At 39.5% G+C, this 25,605-nt stretch overlaps 2 protein-coding genes across 2 annotated transcripts in view; both read left to right on the top strand.

Moving 5' to 3' along the window:
- The window catches only part of LOC134536345 (cell adhesion molecule Dscam2-like), a 70,705-nt gene extending 70,223 nt beyond the window's left edge, over positions 1–482 (top strand). The window contains exon 11 of the mRNA XM_063376097.1: positions 442–482. Within this exon, the coding sequence (XP_063232167.1) occupies positions 442–482 (41 nt within the window). The remainder of the gene's footprint in view (positions 1–441) is intronic.
- A 1,233-nt stretch (positions 483–1,715) lies between these two features.
- The window catches only part of LOC134536128 (cell adhesion molecule Dscam2-like), an 81,026-nt gene continuing 57,136 nt past the window's right edge, over positions 1,716–25,605 (top strand). Inside the window, exons 1-11 of the mRNA XM_063375713.1 lie at positions 1,716–1,732; positions 2,957–3,093; positions 5,378–5,522; positions 7,943–8,062; positions 9,288–9,461; positions 10,128–10,424; positions 11,123–11,407; positions 18,599–18,669; positions 20,629–20,869; positions 22,207–22,353; positions 24,800–24,958. Coding sequence (XP_063231783.1) covers positions 3,007–3,093; positions 5,378–5,522; positions 7,943–8,062; positions 9,288–9,461; positions 10,128–10,424; positions 11,123–11,407; positions 18,599–18,669; positions 20,629–20,869; positions 22,207–22,353; positions 24,800–24,958 — 1,726 coding nt within the window. The 5' untranslated portion in view covers positions 1,716–1,732; positions 2,957–3,006. The remainder of the gene's footprint in view (positions 1,733–2,956; positions 3,094–5,377; positions 5,523–7,942; positions 8,063–9,287; positions 9,462–10,127; positions 10,425–11,122; positions 11,408–18,598; positions 18,670–20,628; positions 20,870–22,206; positions 22,354–24,799; positions 24,959–25,605) is intronic.

Genomic DNA, 25,605 nt, shown 5'->3' with positions numbered 1-25,605 from the left:
ATAAATATTTATCTTAAGATACATTTCAACCAACATGAACACACACATATGCATATATTTATACATATGATTTTTTTTTATGTAAAGGTTGACGCCATCCCCGCTGCCTGTTTTAAAATTAATGAATTTAAATTGTGAAAGCTAGGATTTTGACTCGAGGGTGGGGTTCTTTGCCTCGTGGCTGCAGGCAGGGGTGCGTCGACAAAAGAATCCCCGGGCTGTTTAGGCCACCCAGGACACCGTAATGATTAAAAGAACACGTAAATATAACTGGATTTATTAGCACGTCACACGGTAAATTACGCCACCTGGTACAGTACGCCGTCACGTAACTGGCCGTATCATCGTCTACCTTCTCATCTCCGCACACACAGCCCTCGAATGGTGGCACTGATTCACGATTTGCGGAATTCCCTGGAAGTACCCCACCGAGGGTTGCAGGCTATCCTGAGATTAGCAGTAGTGGCGATGAAGGCGCGTAGCGCATCTGAATGCTGCGGGTAATTATACGCCGGACGGTGAAACAAAGGAATAATTCAACTAATTAATTACTAAATGACCTAGGTGCAACACTGGAATTACACAACTATACGTGGCTGAAGGCTGAAACTAATGCTAGCACTGATACCAGGGGATAGAGTCTAACATCGAAAAAGTCCCATAGGTCGGAATGAATCTGATACAGGAACACAGCTCAGATTAAATTAACATAATTACCGAGAGTCCATCCTTGTAGTGGCGTGGGGCCACGAAATTCTGGGCACGGGCTCGGCGGTACCGGGGCACGGAAACTCACTCGCGACCGCGGCCCCAGGAACTGATTCGTTAGTAATTGTCACTGTACGCATTTGGCACAACGCCGCCCCGCATGGGCAAAGTTCAATCTCCTGACGGAGTTCTTATGGCGTGAAGCGCGGGCACATCGGCGTGCTGCCCAAAACGAAAAGAATTACTTATTAAGAGAAACGGCTCATGACTGAGCCACACACAATTAATGAAGGACCGCGCGACACTTCGCACAGTCGATTTAAGGCCGGCCATGGAGCGGATGAAAACGGATTTAGATTTTTACCTATGGAAGCTACATACTGGTTTTGTGCAAGAAGTGAAGGCTCCAAGTGTGCGGAGCTGCCGGCCCTGGTGAGTGCTGGATGGCGACTGACTTCTCTCCCTGGAAACCCGGCCAGGGAGGGCTCGATTTCCCGCGGAATGTTACGGAGCGCGGGAAGATGGTGACGGCCAGTTTTCTGACACAAAAGCATTTACATTAACGTGAATTAATTATTTAAGAATATTCAAGACATAAAAAGTTTTAGTTAATTCACTTAACTATAATTGCATGTGCACTGTGTTCAGATTGCGCATTGCCACACCCTGCCGGGCGCTCGCACAACACAGCCGGCCGTGACTAGCGTCACGTCGTTCGGTGCACTGCCCTAACCTACTCTACCTGGCACGCGCGGGCGTGTTTGTTACACTTGTCCTAATTCAGGTGTTGACACACAATGGCCTGTGCTCTTAGAGGGAGTACCGACAGGCGGCGTCAAGGTTTATTTTTGTCTTAAAAACATAGTTCATTCACCTCACAGTGCTGATTAGCATATTTTGGGCATAGATGTTATTGATATACCTTTACGCTTAAACATTTGTTTGTCTTCAACCTTAGATGATAGGAAGTGGATTTTAATATTTTAGGAGCCTAGTGTTCTTCTGAAAAGAACACTAGCCTTAGGTATGCCATTGTGCAGTTGATCTGTTTTGACGATGCAGTATTACAAAAATCAAAGGCAGCAGTAATAACAAGTGTCTCTGTTTGAGGTTATGTTAGATTCAATAAAATATGCGACAGTATTCATAGTTGTAGAACGAAAATAAGCCTTTTTATAAAAATTTATTAGGGATGGACCAATAAAATCCTCAAATACCATCGAATTAGGTATTCAAGTAGAAAGATTAGAAGAATTTTATCAGAGGAATGAAAGTAAATCAAAAAATTCAACACTGATAACCTCTGAAGTTTATTACGTTAATTTGTTTTCTTCATACCTAACCTGTTACCATTACCCTAGATATTTTAACATGTAATTATTTAAATAAAATTACAATATTTATCGATTCTAGAAATTAGTTTGTGAAACAACCATTTAAAGGGTAGAACGTTTTAATACCGTAGGTAATATTTTTCATTTTAATTTTTTTGGCCCTTGACACACAGATTCGGATTCGAAGGGTATATTGATACACTGGCAGATTCAGAAGGGCGGCCATAGTTGCATGGACCAGCCCATACCCACTTCGAACCCTTAATAATTTTTTCCTTATTCCTTACCATAATTTTCCACATTTACTTTAGTATTATTTTACTGAAGTGCCATAGATAAATCGATGCTTTTGAACCACAAATAAAATTTACTAAATATTTAAATTCCAAATGTACTAAAATTTGGATTAGAAATTTTAATTTTGCCCTCCCCTGACCTCAGGGGCGCAACAACTAAATTTCCGAAGGGGGGGGGGGGGGGGGCAATATACCTTTTTATAAAGAATCATCGATCCCCCCTATTGAAGCGGGGGGTCCGGGGGTCCTCTCCTGGGAAAATTTGTATTTCAAGGTGGAAAATGGTGCTATTTAAGCAGTTTTATTATCTAAAAATTGATTACACAGCACTTTCTTTGCCCCCGTTTGCCCCCACTTCAAGATTTCAGAGGGAGGGGGGGGGGGAAATACTCTTGCACCTCCCCCCCCCCCCCCCTGTTGTTGCGCCCCTGCCTGACCTATACATTCTGGATCCGCCCTCGATCGAGGTACAACCCGGGATTCTGATTCGAGACAAACTGGAATCTGACCCATCACTAAAAACTAATTCAATACACAGTTGCACAACCTTGAGATGTGTGTGTGTGGCGCGCTGTGAGTTCGGAGTGTGAGCCTCTCGGCGCGCTGGTTGCTCCCCAGACCCGCCGGAAATCGCTCCCTTCCAGTTCCCGTCCAACCTGAAGGAAGGCATGAGGGTGCTGCTGTCCTGCAGCATCATCTCCGGGGACTTCCCCATCACGATATCGTGGCGGAAGGACGGCGGGCCGCTCCCGCAGGTCAGCTGCCCCTTCGGGGTTCCTTTGTTTGAACTGACCAGTGGCGTAGCCAGGATTTGTGTATGGGAGGGGTGTTAAGAAGCATGGCACCCCACCCCCCCATATTAAAGCAGGGGGTCCGGGGGCCCTCCCCCGGGAAAATTTGGATTTTAAGGTGTAAAATAGTGATATTTTAGCAGTTGTCGGTACTTAAATTTAAATATTGTAATGGTAAAATTTTTATTAATTTTAATATGAAATTTGTTTCAGTGATGAACAAGAAATTAAATAAAGATTTAAGCTAAGGGGAGGGGGGGTGGTTGAACCCCTAACCCCCCCCACCCCCCGGCTTAGCCCCTGGAAGTGACGCATGGTAGCAAAACTCTGCTGCAAGGTGTCTCTCAACGTACTCAAATATCTTAAGCTTATTGATCAGGAAAACATTTTATAATGGTTCGAAAATTTTTATGTACATGGGACAAGTGATAAATCATCTAAACTTACTGAACAGTAAAACTTTCTCATGTGGGAACTTCTTAAAAGGGTTCCTCCTTTGGTAATAGTACTCATCATTTTCTTCTGGCCTAAATGACTACTGGTTGGAATTCCCAGTAAACCAATTCTAAGGAAGTATGAGACAATTAGTGTGAATCGGTGAAAGATACCACGGCACTTTTGGAACAGACCAGAAATAAAACAAAAGTTTGCAAGAGACTTGAGAAAATTATAACACAGAAACACTGTATTGAAGTGATATTCAAAAGAAAGGATGCTAACAAAATTTTCATTCTTATCCTTGTTAACCTAACCAACTGTAAATAAACTCACAATACCAACTTTACCACCCTTTTTCACCATTTCAGGAATGGAATTACAAAAAAATTTATCTTTAGTGCACCCCTTGGAATAGTTCCTACAAATTTCAAATCTCTAAGTTCATAGGTTTAGCCTGTGTGTTGTCTAACAGTCAAGTCAGTGTTAGAGTTTTATTAAGTAGATAGATGCTAAAATTCTAGCCCCCAGTGTACGTACTTTTTGCGAAAAGATTTCCAGACCAGCTGCGTGTTAAAACTTTGTAGCATTGTCTGTGTTTTGTGTTTGGCTGGGTTTATTTCAGATGCATGTCTACTGTCAGGATACCAGGCACATCCAACCACTGCGGAAGCAAACATGTCCTGAATGTTCCGGCCAAATAGGGCAATGGCTTTTTTTGCAGACGGCCGCCAATTACAAGGAAAACAATCGCTAGTGTGGACATATCTTACTGCAGTTAAATAAGTGATCAGATTATTTTGCAAGAAAATATATGCCCCTACTGATGGGTTTTCGCAAGTCACTCGTTTTACCCCCACTGATACATTTTGTCATTGTTCCGTCTCATCATTTCACCTTTCATCCATCTTTAATGACTTGTTTCAATGACATGTAAATCCTAATTCAGTCATTAATTTTTCATTTTTTCCCCCCTCATCTTTTATTTCTCTCTTCTCCTCACTCATTTTTTTTTTTTTTTTTTCCTTGGAGAGCATCTTGATTCCAATTTCCTTTCAGTATCATCTTTGGACCCTCTTTTGTTCTCTTCACATTGCTAAACCATCCAGTGATGTAATTTTCTCGTATGAATTTTTTATTTTACATTTTTCTTAAGCTATTTTTTCTCAGTTGACTTATACTGTGTTGGCATATTTAAGTTTTTGATTAAAAAAATTATAGAAAAATGTATAATTAATTTTTTTGACCATTTTAGCTTAAAACTAAGGCTAGACTTATTTCGGTTCATAACTCAAACAACTCTACAAAGATCATAGACGTAGTTAAAATAGTTTACGATCACATGTATGTTTATTACAGTTAAGTATTACTTAAGGAACAAAATTTGGTTTTTAAATGTATACTTTAGTTAAAATATAATAAATTTTACTGTTAAGTAATGCAAACTATATAAATAGCAGGTTGGTTTAACATGAACCGCATAACTAAAATAACAGTGTTTGTGAAGGAACATAAATAATTTTGCACTGAAAATAAAAACAAAACACAATGCAGCTTAAAGTTTTGAGAAGGAAAAAAAAAAACTTACAATGTTGCTTTATTTTACAGTGCTATTCTAAACTTTCATTTTGTACGATATTAATTACGAGTTATGAATTCGAAGTCTATACGATGTATGTGACTACATATTTCTATTAGATTTATCAAAACCAGTACTCTAGGGATGATGAGTTTTATTTTTCCATTAATAACACCTAATTCAAGTGTACCACAATGTTACCGTCTCCTCTATCCTTAATGATGGTTGTCGCAGGACCTAGACATCCAGGAGAAGCACGAAGAGTTCGGGAGCACGCTGGCGTTCCGGAACATGGCCGCCAAACACTCCGGACACTACACCTGCATCGCCAGCAACGCAGCGGCCAGCACCAACTACACCGCCAAGCTCACCATCAGAGGTACCACCCTCCCCATAGCCGGAGACGTATAGACAAGGGTGTCGCCAGGGGGTGGTGTAGGGGGGGGAGGCAGTGGCCCCCCCTAGAGATTCAAAAAAATGTAACCAAATGCAAAAAAAAATACATACTTTTCCCACAACTTGCCCCCTCCCCCCCCCAGGCCATCGGCTGGCTACGCCCTTGCGTATAGACAATGGCCCCCTGCATCACTGACTGCCCAACTCTAACAACGAATTTTTACAGCCTATTAACATTTATCATTACAAGCATGTTTGTTACGTAAATAAGCCCAGAGCATTCCAGCTTTAAACGACATGTAACGAAACCTTTATACCTTTATTGCACTTTTTTTTTTGCCATAATAATACGTAGATTGAGGCCCAGCAAAATGGAAGTTGAAGCGACGAAAATCGACACGTTCCCCCAGTCTAGGGCGGGTCGGCATGGCTGTGATGAGGCTGGTGTCTAGCAAAACTAGAGGGAGAAAAATTTTATCAATTCATTTCCTGTCATGGGAAAGAATAGTCACAGTTTCAGTGAGACTTAACGGTGATCTGGGGAGAAGGGAAACGGGTAGAGAAAGATGTGAAGGAACCTGGAACATCCAGAACACACCCTTAAAGCCCTGTAACATAATATATATTTATTTGGATTGAAAACTTTTTTGAATACACTTGATTGGCTAATTGGCTACATTAAAACTTTTACATTTCTAAAAAAAATCGATCATTAACAAACTCATGACTAAACTGCACTGTACCTATACACACAAAGCATTCAGAATATACTTGTTTACTTAGAACTCTCTTTCAACCAATAACATTATAAAATCTATTTTAATTTATATTATTGATGTGTAAACATCTTAGCTTTCTGTATGCAGCATTTTGTGGGAGTAATTTCATGAATACAGCAGAGGTTGAATGAATGGAAATGTGTAACCATTATGCCAAATTCATCAAGATGGTGGGCCCACATGCAGCAACATAAACCTGTATATAACTATACAGTCACGTTAGGGGACATACCAAAAGTATTGGTGTACCAAAATAAAACTTTGATAGTAAAACTACCCTGGAATATATTTGGTAAACTAAAATAGTCATAGTAAAATCTCAAGTTTTAAGATACATAAGAAAACTCTCATTACAGTGTTGTTAATACATAGGATCCTTTCAGTCATAATTGTCTCGTTCCACGGCAGCAGAGCGTATCGTTCAGAAGCTCACGGGGTACTTTTTGACGTGGTTCACACCTTGTCACTGGATGAACTGTTTTTTAATAACAAATTAATAATATATTATAATAATGTTGAATCAGCTCAAAAAGGTTAGTTTGTAGAAAGTATTTACAGGACTATTTCAGTCTTAAAAAAAAAAAAACAACCAAATATACAAACATATACTTGGTGTTATAATGTGTGTTTTAAAATGTTTTAGGTTAATATTTTAGTAATGCCATAGAAGTACAACTTCTAACATGAGCGGAAACTTTATAGTATTGCCTTTTTAATGAATTTTAACATGGGCAGTATTTTAATCAAATTCCTTGTCGAAAGTCAGGTCCAAAGCTGGGGGTTTAGGGTATTTCTCATGTCTTTTTCGCTTTTATTGGAGGCGTTTCTAAAATGCTTAAAATTTCGTACTGCTATCTGTGTGCGATGGTGGCAAGCAACATTTATGATGGAAGCAGCGAATTCTAGCTGTCGGGTACAGAAAGAACGTATGAGATTCAAATCCAGAAATTTTTGTACTTGAAAAACAAAAAGATATATTTTTTTTATAGTATATTTATCACACTCTGCATTATTTTTTAAATTTCTATGTTAAATTTTTTGTATGAGTTTTCTCATTACCAATGTTAGATGTTTACACAACACTGGCGAGTGCTGAAAGATTAACTAATTTTTTTTTTTTTTTTTTGCAGTAAACCAATTTATTTTGGAAAAAAAAATGAAAAATATACTTAAAAGTAAAATGCTTATAATCAATAAACAGTTAAACATTTTCACTCGCCAAAACCAATGGCAGCATGCATTATTTTAGATGATTGCTGGTTGTACCCTGGTGTGCCGAGCAGGGGGCGACTGACATGCTGCCCCTTGGAAGGGCAGCCCATCAGGTTTTTTTTTCTGATAGTGGTGTTTTTGAAGTGGTTGTCTGAATTGTTGCCCCTTGGATGGGCAGCCCTTCATGATTTTTCTGACACTGGTTAGATTGTAAAGTGACCTGAACTGACCTGAACTGACCTGACCTAACCTAACCTAACCTAACCTAACCTAACCATACTAACCTAACCTAACCTAACCTAACCTAAACTAACCACTGTAAGAAAAATCCTGAAGGGCTGCCCATTCAAGGGGCAACAATTCAGCTCCCCCGCCCGAGCAGAACGGGTGTACGAGTCGCTCGTTGTTCCAGTGCCGCCCGCGTGGGTGCTGGAGCCCCAGGACACGTCCGCGCTGTTCCAGCACCCGGCCAGCCTGCACTGCCAGGCCAGCGGCTTCCCCACGCCCACCATCACCTGGCTCCGGGGCAAAGGTCGGTCCCGGCCGCTGCAACCCCAGGGTGTCCACAAGAAAAAAAAATATTTCGTACCAACTTAGGCGAGAAAAAAGTACTACATTAGAAAAAAAAGTACTAAATAACAATTTATTACGTTTTTTTTTTTAACAAATTTAGGAATTTATTATGACATTGCAATGCTCGAACTTGAATATCACACCACACACACAAACATACATTCCATAGTTTTTTTTAAAAAATAATAACGCTTAATAATAAAACATATTGGAGTTGCAATAATATTATTATATTAAAGAAAAATTTGTACTAGATCTGTACTGGACCACTAAAAAAAGTCATAAAAGTACTAGATCTAGTACGAAAGTACTAACTGTGGGGACCCTCCGTGCAACCGCCGGCACAATCACCCCAGCGGGGTTCGCCCCTTCGCACTCCTGAGCGAGGGCTCCCGCCAGGCGAACCAAACCAAACCAAAGATATTTTCAATATCCCATCTGACTTTGTAGGGAAATTTACTATTCATTTCACCCCGCGCTTGAAATGTGATGCGAAGCTTCGCTCATGTTGACGAAGCTGAGGTCTGCTCTCATCGATGCGCAAAATAAATTTTCCGCATGGTTATTATATCCTTTTTTATTGAAGCATCAAACATAGGGTGTAACATTACAAATGTTAAATTATTATTATTTTTACTTCATTCCAGTATTTTATAAAAAATAAGCGTAATACAACCATGCTAAGAAAAAAAATATTTGCGTTTGGATTTGACTTTGCTAATATTTTAAACAGGCCCAGAGTCGAATTTTGGGAGGGGAATTTTGAGGGTTGGGGGGTAAGGGAAGCTGATGACTGGAGGTTTTTTAGGGGGAAATATTGAATTAAATGGGAAGTCAGAAATTTAGAAATGTGCATATCTTTGGGAATGGTAACAGGATAGACATGACAAATTAATCTGACCTGGTAAACTTCAGAGGTTATTAGTGTTGAATTTTTCAATTTACTTTATTTCCCCTAGTATTTTTCTTTGAAATTTTTTTTTCTCAAATATTGAATCCTTCAAATACTAAAGATTTTGTGATATTTGAGGATAAGATTGGCCCATGCCTAGTTTTTTTGTTTTCTTACGTACCATTCTATTGTGCTGACGAGATACAGTAAGGCTCTCCTTCAGATCTTTGATTTCCCACCAGCACAGAACACGTCTTGGCTGCATGTTATCGCAAGTTCCTTGTGTTCGCAGGAGACGAAGCGAATGAGTACACGAGGCTGGAATCGGGCTCGAAGCTCATCTTGTACGGGAACGGCACCGTTCTCATCCGGGCCGTGGATCCGTCCCACGAGGGGCACTACACCTGCCAGGCCAGCAACGGGATTGGCTCCGGACTCAGCAAGGCCATCTTCCTCCAGGTCAACGGTAGGCGGGACCACACGAAGTTGCCTTCAAGGACAAACTCAACAAGAGCAAATTCTTAAAGATATCATTGGGACTGAAAGAAAATATCAGTATCATTCATTGCCTATTATTGAATATTTATTTATACTGTAAGGGCATAAAATCGATGTGTGATTATATATTTTTCCAAACTGTGGGAAATAAAATTTTATTTCAGTCAAGTATAATTGGGACAAAATATTGACATCAATAAAATATCAGCATTAAAATACCTACTGATTCCAAACTATTCACAGTCTGACCTGAAACATTGAAACAGTGGGGTCCGCTAATCCGAACCTCAGATAAATCTGAATGGGTCTAGTAAAAAAAATTAATACTTAATAGAATTTAAAAAAATCATTTTTGAAGTCTTGACCTAGTTATTAAAATGTTTAGTGATTCCATGGTGTTGTAAAAATGTTACAGGCTGTGTTACGTGATAAACTAAACACTTATAGATGTGTTTTTTTAATACGCAGTGTTGCATCATGGCAATTTTTTGGCTAATCAGAACGGGTCTTGGCCCCCAGTTTGGTTCAGACCAGCGGCACTCTGCCATATATCGTTCTGTATCGAGACACACTTTCGCCATCCCTGCCCCCCCCCCATGCGAGAGCTGAGACGTAGGTTCTGTTGCGCGCGCAGTGCCTGCCCACTTCAAGCTGCGCACGGCCAACCAGAGCGGGGTCGTCGGCGACGGCGCGCTGCTGACCTGCGAGGCGGAGGGCGACCTGCCCCTGCGGGTGTCGTGGTCGGAGCCGCGCCGCCCCTCGGGCGCCGCCGGGGGTGGGCGCGGCATCGCCACGGAGCGCCACACGCGCCGCGGCGTCACCGCCGAGCTCCGGCTGGAGCGCCTGGCCCGCGGAGACGCCGGCGCCTACCGCTGCTCCGCCGCCAACAACTTCGGCCAGGACGAGATGGTCGTCCACCTCGCCGTCAAAGGTAGCTCCAGGACAGACGCCATGTACGGCTACCATCCAGGGCAGTAGCTTTGCCTGATGATGAGCCAGGGTCCCCGGAAAACATCAAATAAAACTGACTAAAGCAGCATTTAAATGAGGCATAAGCAGTGGTATCAAAACACAGAAGCAGTGAAAATAAATAAATTCCTGCCTACACCATCCCTATAGCGCTAGTTAAAAAAAAATCCTTTCCTATGCCTTCTTAAAGTGTGTATGACTATTCACTAAAATACCATGTAAAATTTTTTTTTTTAGCCTGGGTGATATTTTCCCTCGAATTACTAACACTAGGGAATTTCCATAAATTATCTAGGAATTCCCACACTAATTGAAACTGTTCAGACTGTGTTTAAATACTGTAGAGTGCAGTGGCGGATCCAAGGGGAGGGGGGGGCACCAGGGGCAAGTGCCCCCCCCCCCCCCTCGAAAAACCAGTTGTCTGCTACATTAATATTGCCGACAAAACTGATTGTTTATGAAACCAATAAAATATTTTTTATATAATTAATGTATTTTCTTGTGGAATCATAAAAAATCTGGTTGGTTGGATGTTAAGTGTAGTGTGAGTGGATTAAATACAAATTTAGTGATTTTAAGACTTTTTTTCTCTGGCTGCCCTGGAATCCCGGAGTGAACCTCTGGATCCGCCACTGGTTAGAGGGGATTGTCGGCCCGCAGAGCCTCCGGAAGCCCCCCACGGCGCGAGGATCCAGGAGGTGGGCAGCCGCTGGGCGAGCGTGGCCTGGGGCGGCGGCCCCGAGCCGCCCGCGCTCCACTACGTGGTGCGGTACCGCGCGGGCGGGGACACCCCCTGGAACAACGTGACGGTGGATGGCGGGTCGCGGGCGGTGCGCCTGGGCGGCCTGCGGCCCGCCACCACCTACCTGGTGCGCGTGCTGGCCGTCAACGAGGTGGGCGCCGGTCCCGCCGGCGAGGTGCTCCGCTTCACCACCCTGCAGGAGGGTGAGTCCGCCGGCCCCCGTGTTCCGACCGGCCACTTTCAGGGTTTATCAGATCACTCGCCCACCTTAAAATACTACCTTCGGGAATAGCGAGGGTGACAAGAAAAGAATTGAGTATTTATGGAATTGGAGGGTGGATGAAACGGGAATTTCCTGATAGTACTTAACGGTTTGCACTTGTTACTTTCTTAAACATCCAGCATTGACCTTGCCAGGCAATGAACACAGATCTATTTTTGGTAAATACAGTAAACTCCCGGTATATCGCGCCCCGATTGATCGCGGAATCGGGTATATCGCGGGTCAAACCATGTCCCCCAGTCAGAAATGAATAATAATGGAATAAATGGTTGATAGCCGATTAGGATAATTTTGCGTTGTAACTAACAAACTAAGCATCGGGCAGAAAAAAGCCTAGGCGTAGAAAATGTCCGCAGTGAAATTCTAAACAAGATATCTCCGTACATTATTCCTCTATCTTGTAGTGTTTTCAAATTATGGTCCAATCCAGCCCAGTGATATTTTCTGAAAGACTAGTTCTTAATGTCGCTTTATCTCACAAATGAAGCATCGGACAGGGGACCTGATAAAGCCCACCGTCCAGCGACATTATCCAGCGTGACTCGGCTGGGGATTGATGTTGGATAGGCTTGGTTGTCGGCAAGCGCTGGGTAGGGAGAGGCGAGCCGAGAATATGGAGAGAGGTAGAGATTAGAGCGGGCAGAAACATGGAGAGGGGGAGTGGGGGAGGGAATGTGTTCACGCAGCACACAGGCAGAGCATGAGTCACTTGACTGAGCAGCGTCCCTGCGTACAAGGCAAAATCAGGTAGTCCGGTGTTTAAAATTCCACTCCAGAATCATAATTGGTACATCTGTATATAAATGTTTTGTTACAACTTAAACCTACAGACGTTATATTATTGGGTAATTCATTGTATTATACACGTTCATCTTTTTACTTTGGTATAATGTTTTAACATTAAATGGTAAAGTAAATCAGCTAGCGTATTTTTAATCTTTGCCCAGGAATTCCCAGTGGTCCAATACTTACGTGAACCATACTGTACCACTTTTGCCGTGAGGTAGTAAACAATTCCCGGAAATGTTCATGTGTAGCGGTCTCCCGACCTTTAACCAGAGGCTGGGGAATATAACACTTGCCGATCCGAGAAACACACACTCAGCAACTCGACACAGTGTTTGGTGAAATAAGTAAAGACATAGTTTAACACGGTTTTTAATACGGCGTCACTGATTGCGCTAAAATTAAATTGGCGCAATTTTTGTTTCCCACACGTGACCATTTATAATTTACTGTAAGCATGGATAATAAAGTTTAACGACTTGACACGATAGACGATTCTTTATTTTTTATTGTACGAATGCTAGAATAGTTTTTTTCCTGTATCTGCGGCCTACTTCTGCAAAAGACAAGCTATCTGTAAGTAAATATAGAATTTTTATTTTGTTAATCAAACTCGGTACTTTGCGATTCATATTCGGTTTGAAGTATCACTACGGCCTTTCTTTTTAGAAGACTTCGACCACAGAATCGTGTGTAACCGCACACACTGCACTTACTTTGTTACGGACACTGACGAAGCAGATACTGTGGCTGACACCACGAGACTGGCAGCAGCTTGTGTGCCGCACGTGTGTATGGCGGCGTGTGGCGCGCTCGTAGGCCGTGCGACAAACTGTGCGCGGCATGCGGAAAAATAAAAACAATTCAACATTTAATATTTATCTTTAAAATTTATTATTTTTATTTTTTCACCCGCGTTTAGTGAAAACTGCGGATGCAAAGTCCGCACAACGGCGGGCCGTCTATACTGTGCGTGCTTGCCGACCTATTAGAACACAGGCGGTGTTTTATGCCTTTTGACCTTGGTCACATCGAAACATCGCGGTTATGCAACAACGCGGGTAAAAGTTATGTCCCCCGACAACCGCGTTAAATAGGGAGTGTACTGTATGTAGTTTAGCGGTATTTGCGAAAAAAATGTTAAAAATCTGAAAATACTTTTATTATATGCTCTTTAAATTCCTCTTTTCATTAAAGCCGGCGGAGATAAGAAATTCCAAATACTTTAGGATATATTGCCGTTCTTAATTTTGCAATACAAGACCTGTGTTTTATCATTCGACCGGCACCATTTTTTTTTAATTTTGCAGTGTGTTCGTGAATGCCTAATTAATTAAAATGGTTGATTAGGTGAGGTCAGTTACATTATAAATACTTTGAAACTAAGGTGACTTTAAAAAAAATGTGAATTAATTTTAATGGTTGTTTAGTTTTAAAGTACCTATTTATAATGTAACTGACCTGACCTAACAAACCGGGATAAAGGATGAACAGTAGGAACTCACGTAATTTTTTTTTACTTATTACTTGCTAAATAAAACATTAAAATTTGAAACGTTAAAAACTCACTTAAGCTAGAGGCGGGTACAATTCCTTTGCCATTAATAGAAAATGATGTAGTCGTTCACCTACGTCACGAAAAAAAAAATTCTTACTCGTAAACAAGAAACAATGTTGCACGCCGCATGAATGCACAATGAAAATTTAAAAATTCAATATCTCCTAAAGTATTTGGAATTTCTTATCTCCGCCGGGTTTAATGAAAAGAGGAAGTTAAAGAGCATATATTTTCGGATTTTTAACATTTATTTTCGCAAATACCGCTAAACTACATATTTACCCAATCCTGGATGTTTAACAAGTAACAAGTGTAAACCGTTAAGGTTTATCACATCACTCGCCTACCATAAAAAAGATCCGTGTTCATTGCCTGGCAAGGGCAATCCTGGATGTTTAACAAGTACTAACAAGTGTTAAGGTTTATCAGATCACTTGCCTACCATAAAAAAAGATCCGTGTTCATTGCCTGGCAAGGGCAATCCTGGATTTTTAACAAGTAACAATTATAAACCGTTAAGGTTTATCAGATCACTCGCCTACCATAAAAAAAAGATCTGAGTTCATTGCCTGGCAAGGGCAATCCTGGATGTTTAACAAGTAAGTGACAAGTGCAAACCGTTAAGTACTACATCAGGAAATTCCCATTTCATCCACCCTCTAATTCCATAAATACTCAATTCTTTTCTTGTCACCCTCGCTATTCCTGAAGAACTGAAGGTAAATATGTACAGTCGCGGTAGATGCCAAAAAAAAATGCTAAAAATCCGAAAACACTTTTATTCTGTGCTCTTTCACTTCCTCTTTTCAAATCAACCGGCGGAGATAAGAAATTCCAACTACTTTCGGAGATATCGAATTTTTTAATTTTCATCACAATACCTACATATTCATGCGGAAAAAAATGCTAACAATCCGAAAATACTTTTATTCTATGCTCATTCACTTCCTCTTTTCAAATCAACCGGCGGAGATAATAAATTCCAAATACTTTATGAGATATCAAATTTTTTAATTTAGCAATACAACGCTGGTTTAACCCTTCGAACGTCGCCATTTTTTATTTTGACGTGTGTTAGTGAATGCGTAATAAATAAAATGGTCGATTAGGTCAGGTCAGTTACATTATAAATACTTTCAAACTAAGCGGACATTAAAAATAATGTGATTTTAATTTAATGGTTCTTTAGTTTTAAATTATTTATAATGTAACTGACCTAACAAAACCCGGACAAATGATGAACATTAACAACTCACGTAATTTTTTTTTTACTTATTACTTGTGCAACAATATCCAAATAAAAAAATAATACTTTAAAATTAGAAATGTTAAAAACTCACCTAAGTTGGAGGCGGGTACATTTCCTTTGCCACTATAAGGAAATGATGTAGTCGTTAACGGCAGAAGTTGACCGATTAGTTAAACATTGTATTGAACAATAAATGAATAAATAATCACGTATTGGTTCATTTGAATACTGACCAATCACGGAATAAATAATCACCTATTGGTTAATTTGAATTCTGGCCAATCACGGAACAGTCACGTAACAAAATTGTCCAATAAGAAACATGATACTCGTAAACAAGAAACCTTATTATCTATGACAAGAAACAATGGTGATCGCCGCATACTACGCAGGTATTGTGATGAAAATTAAAAAATTCGATATCTCCTAAAGTATTTGGAATTTCTTACCTCCGCCGGTTGATTTGAAAAGAGGATATCTTTAAAAGATTTGTGCAATGGGAGTGCATGACTTGATGTAAGTTTTTGGACATACGCCATTGCTAAGAACTTTTTCTGTTGAAGAAAAACTAATAAATAAAATAAATAAATAAAAATACTCAAAAAAAGACAAAAAACACACAAAACTAAGCAAACAATTGCTGTTGTCAACAAGGATATGAACACCACAAAATATTCCGAAACAGGAATATGGTCAGCAAACAAAGAAAAACAAAGAAAAATGTACTAAGAGAACGAAAAAATCCCCACAAATGATGACAACACAAAAATATTGAAACCCAAAATAATTCAGCACAACAGTTGAAGCGAGACAAAAAACATGACAAAACGAAAAGACAAACAAATACAATAGTTTTACCTAAACAGAAACAAGCGACGTTTCGGGAACTGCTATCTGCTCCCGTCCTCAGGCAGAGACGCACATGGTACGGAAACACAGGTGCGACTGAGAAGGGGCTGGAAAATGAGGGTATTTATCAGAGAAAGGACTACATCTTGCTCAGCCAATGACAGACGAGCTGTCTCCCCATTGGCTGTGCACCATGTAGTTAAAGCGGATTGGTTATGGTGGGTTGAGTATTGGCTATTGTTTTGTGCTGCAGGGATGTTTCTCTCTTTATCAAAGGGATCCACATATTTTTTAATTCAATGCTCTGCTGGCTGAAAATATTTTTATTGCTAATAATGAAGGCTGATTCTTTGATTTTCCTTTTTATTTTATCGGATTCCTGTATGAGTGGTGTAGAGTCTTCCCAGAGAATTTTGTGGCTATTTTCCCATGTATGTTCAGCAAGTCTGGATTTTAGGGTTTCACCCTTCTTGCAGTTGTTTTTGTGTTCTTTGATTCGGGTGGATAGAGCTCTGCCAGTTTCACCTATGTAAAGAAGTGAAGTGAAAAGAGGAAGTGAAAGGGCACAGAATAAAAGTATTTTCAGATTTTTAGCATTTTTTTTGGCATCTACCGCGACTGTACATATTTACAGAACTGAAATGTTGACGGATGTCATTCATTTGTTCATTCATTCAAAAATAAACGTTTACAAAAAAAGTTTCCGTTTCGATGTTTGGAAATACAATGTTGCCAACTGCTTTACAAAAATATTTCTAATGTAAAACGAACACCACCCAACCATACCTCCATGCACCCAACATGCACTAATACGCCATATTTACAAAAACTTTGGTACGTTGCTTTAAACTTTTTATGGTAAGTGCGCATTAATCCTTTATTTTTTATGTAAAAAAAACGTATTTACTACTTTGTTTTCATACATAAAACATTAAAGTTTGAAGGGGAGAGATATAAATTTGAACTTAACTTTTGCGTTCATGTTCTTTTGTTTTCTTTTGTTCCTGGCCGTGTGAATTACCCTGTCACGTGGCACAAAATGAAAAAGTTTGTTTACTATCAACATGTTACCATGTTTGCCAGATGCCCATACGTACCCGAATCCGAACGTATGTACAAAAGATTACTGTGTTTGTACGCATCTGAAAGAATCCTCTCGGATACCCGAATTAAATAAAATATTGATGGAAACAAATATTGAACAATATTATCTTGAATGGAAAATCAATTAGGGTGGAAAACTGTCTTTGCCCTGACTGTAAAGTACTGACACTAAACATCCCTGCCGATTTGAAAACAACCTTGGGTACGCTATATTCCTAGGATCAAGTTGCAGCTAATATCTAGGGCGACGACGACATGATCAACGGATATCTCCCATTGAAAACAGTCTCGGATGCACTATTAAAGCACAACACAAATTGAAGTCGCCATATTTATATTACAGGTAATATTAACAATAATTCTACACCAATCTCTAACCTGAAAATACAATTGATCATATGTGGCTGGAATAGTGTTAAAAATGTACATTATCCCCCCACCCTTCTCTATTTTTGTCCTCCCAATTCTCCAACGAAGCACATTTTAAAATCCCACACACGGTTCTTATTAGTAGAGCCAATATTTCATTTAAACAATAAAATTTTATGCTGTCACTCTATTATGAGGTTTATCAGAAAAGTGTAAATGCTATTTTGTTTTCATACTTTATTTGTGTATGTACCTGAATGATACCAGAATTGGGAATTTCTTGCACCCGAAAGTACTTACCCGAATTTAGAGATGAGTGTACCCAAATTGTGCGTACCATGCATGACTGGCAACAATCAACAATAGCCTACTAACAGTTTCAAACGAACCTGCAGTGACCCCACGTACATGCAGTAACGTATAGTAAATAAAGTTCCCACAATTCACTTTCAATTTTCATTGTTCCGGCTACACTCTAGTAAACCTTAGCACTTTCATTTTGCCCACATTTATCTTCATGCCATTCCTTTCCACCCACTCATACAAGCCTATTCAAATTGTCCTGCAACCCTCCCTCCTCAGCATATCCATACACAAAACAGTCACCTTCAGAGACATGTGCCCTTTTTATTCCCTCCTCTAAATCATTCACCATTATGGTGGGCCTTTTCAAAATCTATGAAAGAGGCATCCATCTGTTGTCCCTCATCTACTCCCTTCACCAACTGTTCCAACAGACCCATCAGCTATGTTTCACATGAGTAGCCGCTCCAAAAACCTAGCTGCCTCACTGTTCATCTCCCCTACCACATACCTGTGTACTAAACTCTCCATGGTCTTTCCTACTGCTGGTGTAATACTAACTGGCCTATAGCTTGCTGGGTACTCTTTATAGCTCCCTTTTTTTATACATAGGTACAACCACCACCTCCTTCCACTCTTGCAGCAGTTTACCCTCTAGTGATCTGCCGAATAATACCCTCGGGTTCTTTGCCATAGCTTTTCCCCTCAGTTTTACCAGTCTTCCTGATCATGTGTTGTTGCTAAGCAAAGTGCATATCTGGAAGTAAATTTCTTTATTCCTACTGTCAGACATTAATAATTGGTTTGAAATAAATTGGAATTTTGATAAAAAATGTATTTTTTAACTAGGAAATTTTTTTTTAAAGTTTGTGTTAACATAATTTTTGTTGCAGCTCCTAGTGGCCCACCCACTGACGTGTTTGCCAAGGCCGTCACACCCAGATCTATCGTAGTGCAGTGGAAGGTAAGCACGTACTATATGTACCCTTTTCAAGTGCGGCTCCGAAAGAGGTCGCGCTGGGGGCGATAGCCCCACCCGAGACAAATTATTTGTTTAGTTTTATTTAGGAGGCTATATTTATGTTTAATATGTAAATGTCAAATTGTTTCTAAAATATTAATAAAACACAAATGACAAAATGTTTGTAAAATATGTCATTCAATACTGGTAAATAAGATTTGAAATAATAAATCAGTATTATTTAATAATAATTAAAAAAAAGAGAAACTGTTACAAAAATGTACAAATTTTCTGTATTCCAAAGTCAATGTCATATGTGAAAATAGAAATGTTAGAACTTCCATTAATGTGACAAAAATGAAATTTTAAGATATTGATCAATGTAACCAACTAACAAATCTCTCAGTAAAGCTTAAACAAAAACATGGGTGTGCATAACTATACTGAGCCATTAACGTGTTTCAAGACTTAAAAGATTCCAAATTTATCTTTTACTTAAGGTGGTATTATTTTCTTGGTTGTATGTAATTTGAGGCCGTTAAATTATTCGGGGTAAACCAAACGAGTTGGTAAAGATGCAAAACGTTGGACTTGCATTCGGAAAGACCTACATTTGAATCTCAGTCCACCTATCCTTATTTTGGCTTTCCATTGTGACCCAAAGTCAGTCCTGGTGGATTCCTTTCCCAATTTCATTTGCATGTTGTATGTCCATCTCTATTGACTTGAGTGACTGAACTTAAACAATTGATTTGTAGTCTTGTAATGTAGATAATTTTGTATATTAGTTACCCTTACATTAGAGGTAGGCTTACATTTGAGGTATCTAATCTTACAATTGAGGTAACCTTATATTGGAATTGGCTATTTCAGAAACAAAATAAGTCACTCTTTTGGCTGTTTTGAGTCAAGCATGAGTTCAACTTCTGACTGTACATGTAGGTGCACAGTTTAAAACAAAACAAACTTCTGTCAGTCCATTACTTAGAGCCTTAGATGGTCATGAAAACCATTTATTGCAGATACAATATAAGTCAAAGAGTAATGATGTTTGTTTGTGCGCTAAACATTTAATACAAAATTACCTGCATGAACCAATGACGACTGTATAGGTTGGGAACCTATGTGCAATTATTGATTGTTTTGGTGTTATAATGTAAAAAAAAATTGATTTATTTAACTGTAGTATTTAAGTCATTTTATGTGCAATTTATTGTATTTATGCAACCCAATTTAAAAGTTTAAGTGTTTTAATTTCATCGTAAACAAATATAATTGAAGATGTTAGCGGAAATATGTTTATTTCAGAAAAAAAATAAGTTGATAGCATTTATTAATCAAAAAAGGAAATTTAATTATTTTTTCTTACAAAAGCACAGTTAAATTTAAATTATGATCAAGAATACATACATAAAATTTAAAAATGTTCACGTGATTATAACAAATGTATTGATATTTTTTTTGTACTACCTGAAAAATTAGGGTGACTTATGTTTTTTGACGTGATAACGTCTTATAAATCGATGAACGCCGGCTGCACGCACGAAAAATTGTCACATTCCGCCTGAGCCGAGCGTGCAAGAACCGGCCGACCGCAGTGCGAGGAAAATCTTCCAATAATATCAAACAGGTTGAGGCGGGCTTTTTAACTAATTGTTCGTGATTATATTTAAAAAAAAATATTTAATTTAAATTTTGCAAAAAAAGAAAAAAAAACTAAATAATATTCGGAAAATTAAAAAGTATGCAATTTCTCATCTATGTTGGCTCTTGACGTCATCACGTGAAGTTATCGTCCGTAAATCGACTTTACCAGACAACCCCCCCCCCCTTTTTTTTTTCTGAAAGAAGCTATTCATTCGAGGTAGTCTAAAATTTTGTGGTAGTCCTGCATTTGAAGTAGCCAGGTGGTCTCGCGTTGGAGTGAATGGAAACACCTGATGAGCTGCGTTCCGCCCACAGCCCCCCGTGGTGAACACGCTGCACAGCAAGGTGCTCGGCTACAAGGTGGGCTACCGGGATGTGTCGGGCGGCACTCACAGGACCCGCACCGTCAGAGGAGGCGGCGGGGGCGGCGGTCGCCTCGAGGTGACGCTGGCGTCCCTGCGCCAGTTCGCCCGCTACGAGATCACGGTGCGGGCCTTCAACGCGGTGGGGCCCGGTCCCGCCTCCCCCCCGCTGCTCGTCACCACACTGGAGGGTGGTAGGTAAATATGCCGGCATGTTCCCGCCACACTTCCCCCCCCCCCCCCCCTGGCCTGAACTAGGCGTGAACTAACCCAGATCAACTGGTTGGATATCCCTTTCTTGGGAACCGAATTCTCCAGAACTCCACATATCACATATGATTTAAAATATTCACTGCTTGAACGTAGTCAAGGGAACAGCAGATTATTTATAAGAAGCATCACTTATCAAAATTTAAATTGTCAGTTACTGAAAATAATTATTTCTCATTTATGCTTTTAAAAAATAATAATTGCATATTGGCTGAATCCAAAAAACTTTTGAAAACAATGTTTTTAAAAATTAGTTAAGTACAATACAATAATAAAAATGTAATTTTTTATTTTGTATTGTACAGCCAGTTAAATTGGAAATATTATATGAAAAGAAGTTTCACTTTTCTACGCCTTAGTAAAATAATTGTAATAATATTTAAATTGGTGGCCACATCATTGTTTATTATTTTATGACAAAACATTCGTAGAACACTACTATTGATATTATGTTCTATAAGTGTAGCTAAATTATGAAATAGGATTTAGGATAGGCAAATGATTTTAAGGTAGAAAATGTAGAAAAAGAAATTTCCTTCTGCTGCTTTTGAAACTAGTTTGTGTGTGCTGCCATTTTTTTTTAATATGAATACTTCAGTATAGCAGTCTTTTAAGGTGAGATGATTAGCATGGACACATCTATTAACATATCAAACTTAATACATATAATCATTTCATACATATGTTTCCTAAACTTTCTGAATTTTTATTTATTTTTTTTTTTTAATTCCTTGTTCAAATTTCCATTCATAATTTTAGCTTCATTAAGCTTCAGAAAAGGGTGTGTGAATATCAGTAAAAAATTACTCTACACATATGTTCACACATTTTCTTTGTGGATAAAATAACTTTGTAATGAAAGTTTGTTAGGTTCCTTAAAGATTTACAACGTATTACGAGGAAAAAGAATATTTTAATCCCGTATTTCCAAAACATGCCCACTCCACAAAAAAAAATGTTTTTTTTTTTTATTTTTTTTTTATAGAAAATAAAATTCCATGGTAACCCCACAGCGAATAAGGAGCAGTTAATTGCGAAAGCGGCCACGTTCATTTAATAAACCGTCTTGAATGCCACATTGTGGGATCGAGTAAACAGTTTTCCTCGATTTCTCGCAAAAAACTGTTCTGAGGGAGATGGCCAGTTTTGGAAATACACGACTCATTCAGAAAGGATGGAAACGCGGGTGGGAATGCTTGAACTTGTCGGGAACCGTCGTTGGGGCGTCGTCACGGGTGTTTGGGGCACGGGTGTTGCACAGTCCCGGACAAGCCGCCCGAGGACGTTCACTGCACTGCCCTGTCGTCGCAGAGCATCAGGGTGCGGTGGGAGCCCCCGCACCCGGACCACCGAAACGGCGTCATCGAGGGCTACAAAGTGCTCTACCGACACATCAGCAGCAAGCAAGGTAGCCGGTCCCTGGTCCCTGCGAACTCTCTCACCTGTGACTACCTGCGGTGCATTCTCGAGGAAAAAAATATCTGAGAGAGAGAGACCACGTAGGGATGTGCGAGTACCCGATATTTTCGGGTAAGGTTTCGAATCCACAATTAGCTGAATCCGGAATCGTTGTACGTACATGGATTCGAACGGTATCACGAATATTCACAAAAGTTAGAAATTAAATTAAGATGGCTCAAAAATACTAGCAGAGAAAAATTAAATTAGGCTACTATTATTTAAGTATTTATAATATGATGTATCAAAGAAAGATATGTAAATTAAATAATTAACACAGTGACATTAAAAGGATTTCGAGATTTCGAGATCTTAAACTATGTATGATTACGAATTTCGTCGTCTATCAAACTATAAACTAAAAACAATTACATACCTACAAGAAAAAAAGTTTTGGCCATTTATTGGAGAAAAAATGTTTTCGTTTGCTGAAACGTTTATATATAAAACTGAGATTTCCCTGTGGCGTGCAAGTTATTACGATCGAGTTGGAGAATCAAATATGTTTTGGTTTTCATATTTTATAGTGTTTATTATTAATTAAGTTTACATAATTATAAACATTTCAATCTCATTGTAATAAATAATTGCCAGTAGTTACAGTTAGAAAAAAAGAGAACACACACTATTTTTAAATTAATCAGTTATTTTTAATTATTCTGTGTTTAATATTCGGAATCGGATTCATATCTCAAATATTGCCAGGGATTCGAATCGGATTCGAACCGAACTGAAAATCAAGGATTCGCACATCCCTAGAGACCAGTGAAACGGGAGTGGACGTCGCTTGACGCAATGCGGACTGGGTTGAGGTAATGCTAACGTGGTTCCAGCCCGGTCTCCCCTACGACACTTACGGGGAAAGTGGAGAGGAGGGTTTTCAGTGGGTGGAAATCCCACACTACCGACCAACACGTATCAAGGCGGTGTCTTTGAAAGATTTTCCCTTCTCTTTAATAAAAAAAAACTGTGACCAGTAGCATTGCCGAGATTTCTGTTCGGGAGGTTGGCCAACCCATTTCAACGATCTTAAATGCAAACAGGTTATGTACAGATTCAAAAAAATTTACGAAACTGAGGGGTTGGTCATGGGAGTCATAAAAATATCCCCCAAAATAAACAGGAACTGTACCCGAAAGTCACAAAACGTTAATTCCCAGCGCATTTTTTCTAACTATAATTTTTTTTTTTGATGGCTCGCTTCACTTTAATAGCCACTTAAATCATAAGAAAATTATCTCGGATTTAGCATAAAAAACTGCACGTTTCTATGAATAGTGAATCTTTTTAGTATTAAGTTTAATTCATCAGTTTTTCGTTTTTTTCTTTGTATTTTTTACCACTTTTTCATTACTCTAAAATTTTTTTTTGTTTTAGTTTATTTCACATCAATATTTCGTGGACTCTTGTGAAGTGTGGAAAAAAGTTTTACTATATGTTTAAATTCAAACGAAACAGGAATAATGGGATTTGAATAAATATTGTGCACTCTTTTTTTTTAAAAGTATTTTTTTAAAAATTGATCAGCCTTTTTTCCCTTAAATTTTTTATTCCGGATTCTCTCCCTCTTTGTATCATTTTCCAGCCCCTTCAAATACTGTATCGTGGCTGTAATATTTTAATATAAGGGCTATACTTTTTTTAATATTGGTCACAGTCCTAACCTTGTAAATTTGAAATGTGTGCATCACTGTTTAAAGCTGGTCGCTATCCTATTTTTTCATTGATACGGTTAATATGTTTTAAGATTTATTAGTCTGACGAGCTATGTTAAAAAGTTAATATTTAACTTCAACTCATAATGAAGGTATATTTTTCTTTTTGTGACTCAAGCCTGGGATTATATATATCATAGATAGAGACCCGGAAAATTCGCGGGTTCATTTCGTGTTACGCTAAAATTCAAAAAATTATACCTTAGTGCTGCTTCTGTCATTGGTCCACAGTTAATCTGGAGGACTGAGGGCCAATTAGAGACCCTCACTCATAGAAGTGTCGAATCACAGGCCACTCAGTCGAGACGACTCACAAGTCAGCAGCCAATGAACAGTTGGCATTCGCCCGAGTGTGTAGAGGATATTGGAGTCCGTCCTGGAGGTCATTCATTGAACCCGCGAATTTTTACGGGTCTCTATTCACAGACATAAAGTTTACAAACATGCGTAGTAGTTTTGTGATGAAAAAGGTGGGTGGGTGTGTCTCCGCGCGGTGCAGTAAAGTTAAGGCTCGTTCACAGGCAGTGGCGTATCCAGGATTTTGGTTTGGGAGGGGCTTGACCCAGCTGAGGCTATGCTTTATCAAGGCAAACACTAAAACAATTGTGGACCCAGATGCTTTTGGAGGGGGCTTGAACCCCTTAGCTTCCCCCCCCCCTCTGGATCCGCTACTGTTCGCAGGTGCCCAGCACGCGCCGGAGGTGAAGAAGACGACGAACCTCGAGACGAACCTGCATGGGCTCGCGAAGCACGGCAACTACTCGGTGCGCGTGCTGGCGTACACCGGCGCGGGGGAGGGCTCCCGGTCCGGCCAGCTGCACTGCGTCACCGAGGAGGACAGTGAGTGGTGCAGTGCTTCTCTAAACTTTCTCAAGCCGGGGGGCACGTTCAGAACCACGGGAATTATTGCCGGTGCAGACCTGCCAACTCTCACGATTTTGGTGTGAGGCTCATGATTTTAAGGTCCATCTCACGCCCTCACGCCAAAATAGTGTTTCCTCGCGATTTTTCAGGGCCCCAAGATTTTGTTTGTGAAAGTTACAAAACAAGTTTTACGAAAGCTTACACTAACGAGTTTCCATCAATACTCTAGTCACGTAAAGGAAGCAATTTTGCGTTTTGTAGCGTGTGCGGTGCTGATTTTTCTATCTCGCATAGTGGAAGAGGAGACGTTGTGAAACACGTCACTCCAAAAAAAACACAACTAACACGTGAAGTGTATTGCTTCCAATAAAAAATTAATTTTGCTGTGAACAGTGATAATAGTGTTACACGAGCAGAATGTTATTTTACATCTTTTTTAGTTGCGGCCCTGCATGATCACTACACGACAGCGCTAAATTATGTTCAACTAAATTAAATCTGCAACCTATAATTTGTTGAAATAAATTTTGAAGCAGAGACCATGTAACATATGTACCTACAGGTATGTCACTTAAATTTAAAGATTCTCATTTGTTGTTTTTTATATCTAACCTGTATTTATG

Source organism: Bacillus rossius, chromosome 10 (assembly GCF_032445375.1).
Source record: "Bacillus rossius redtenbacheri isolate Brsri chromosome 10, Brsri_v3, whole genome shotgun sequence".
Classification (NCBI taxonomy): domain Eukaryota; kingdom Metazoa; phylum Arthropoda; class Insecta; order Phasmatodea; family Bacillidae; genus Bacillus; species Bacillus rossius.
This window is presented reverse-complemented; position numbering and strand designations above follow the sequence as displayed.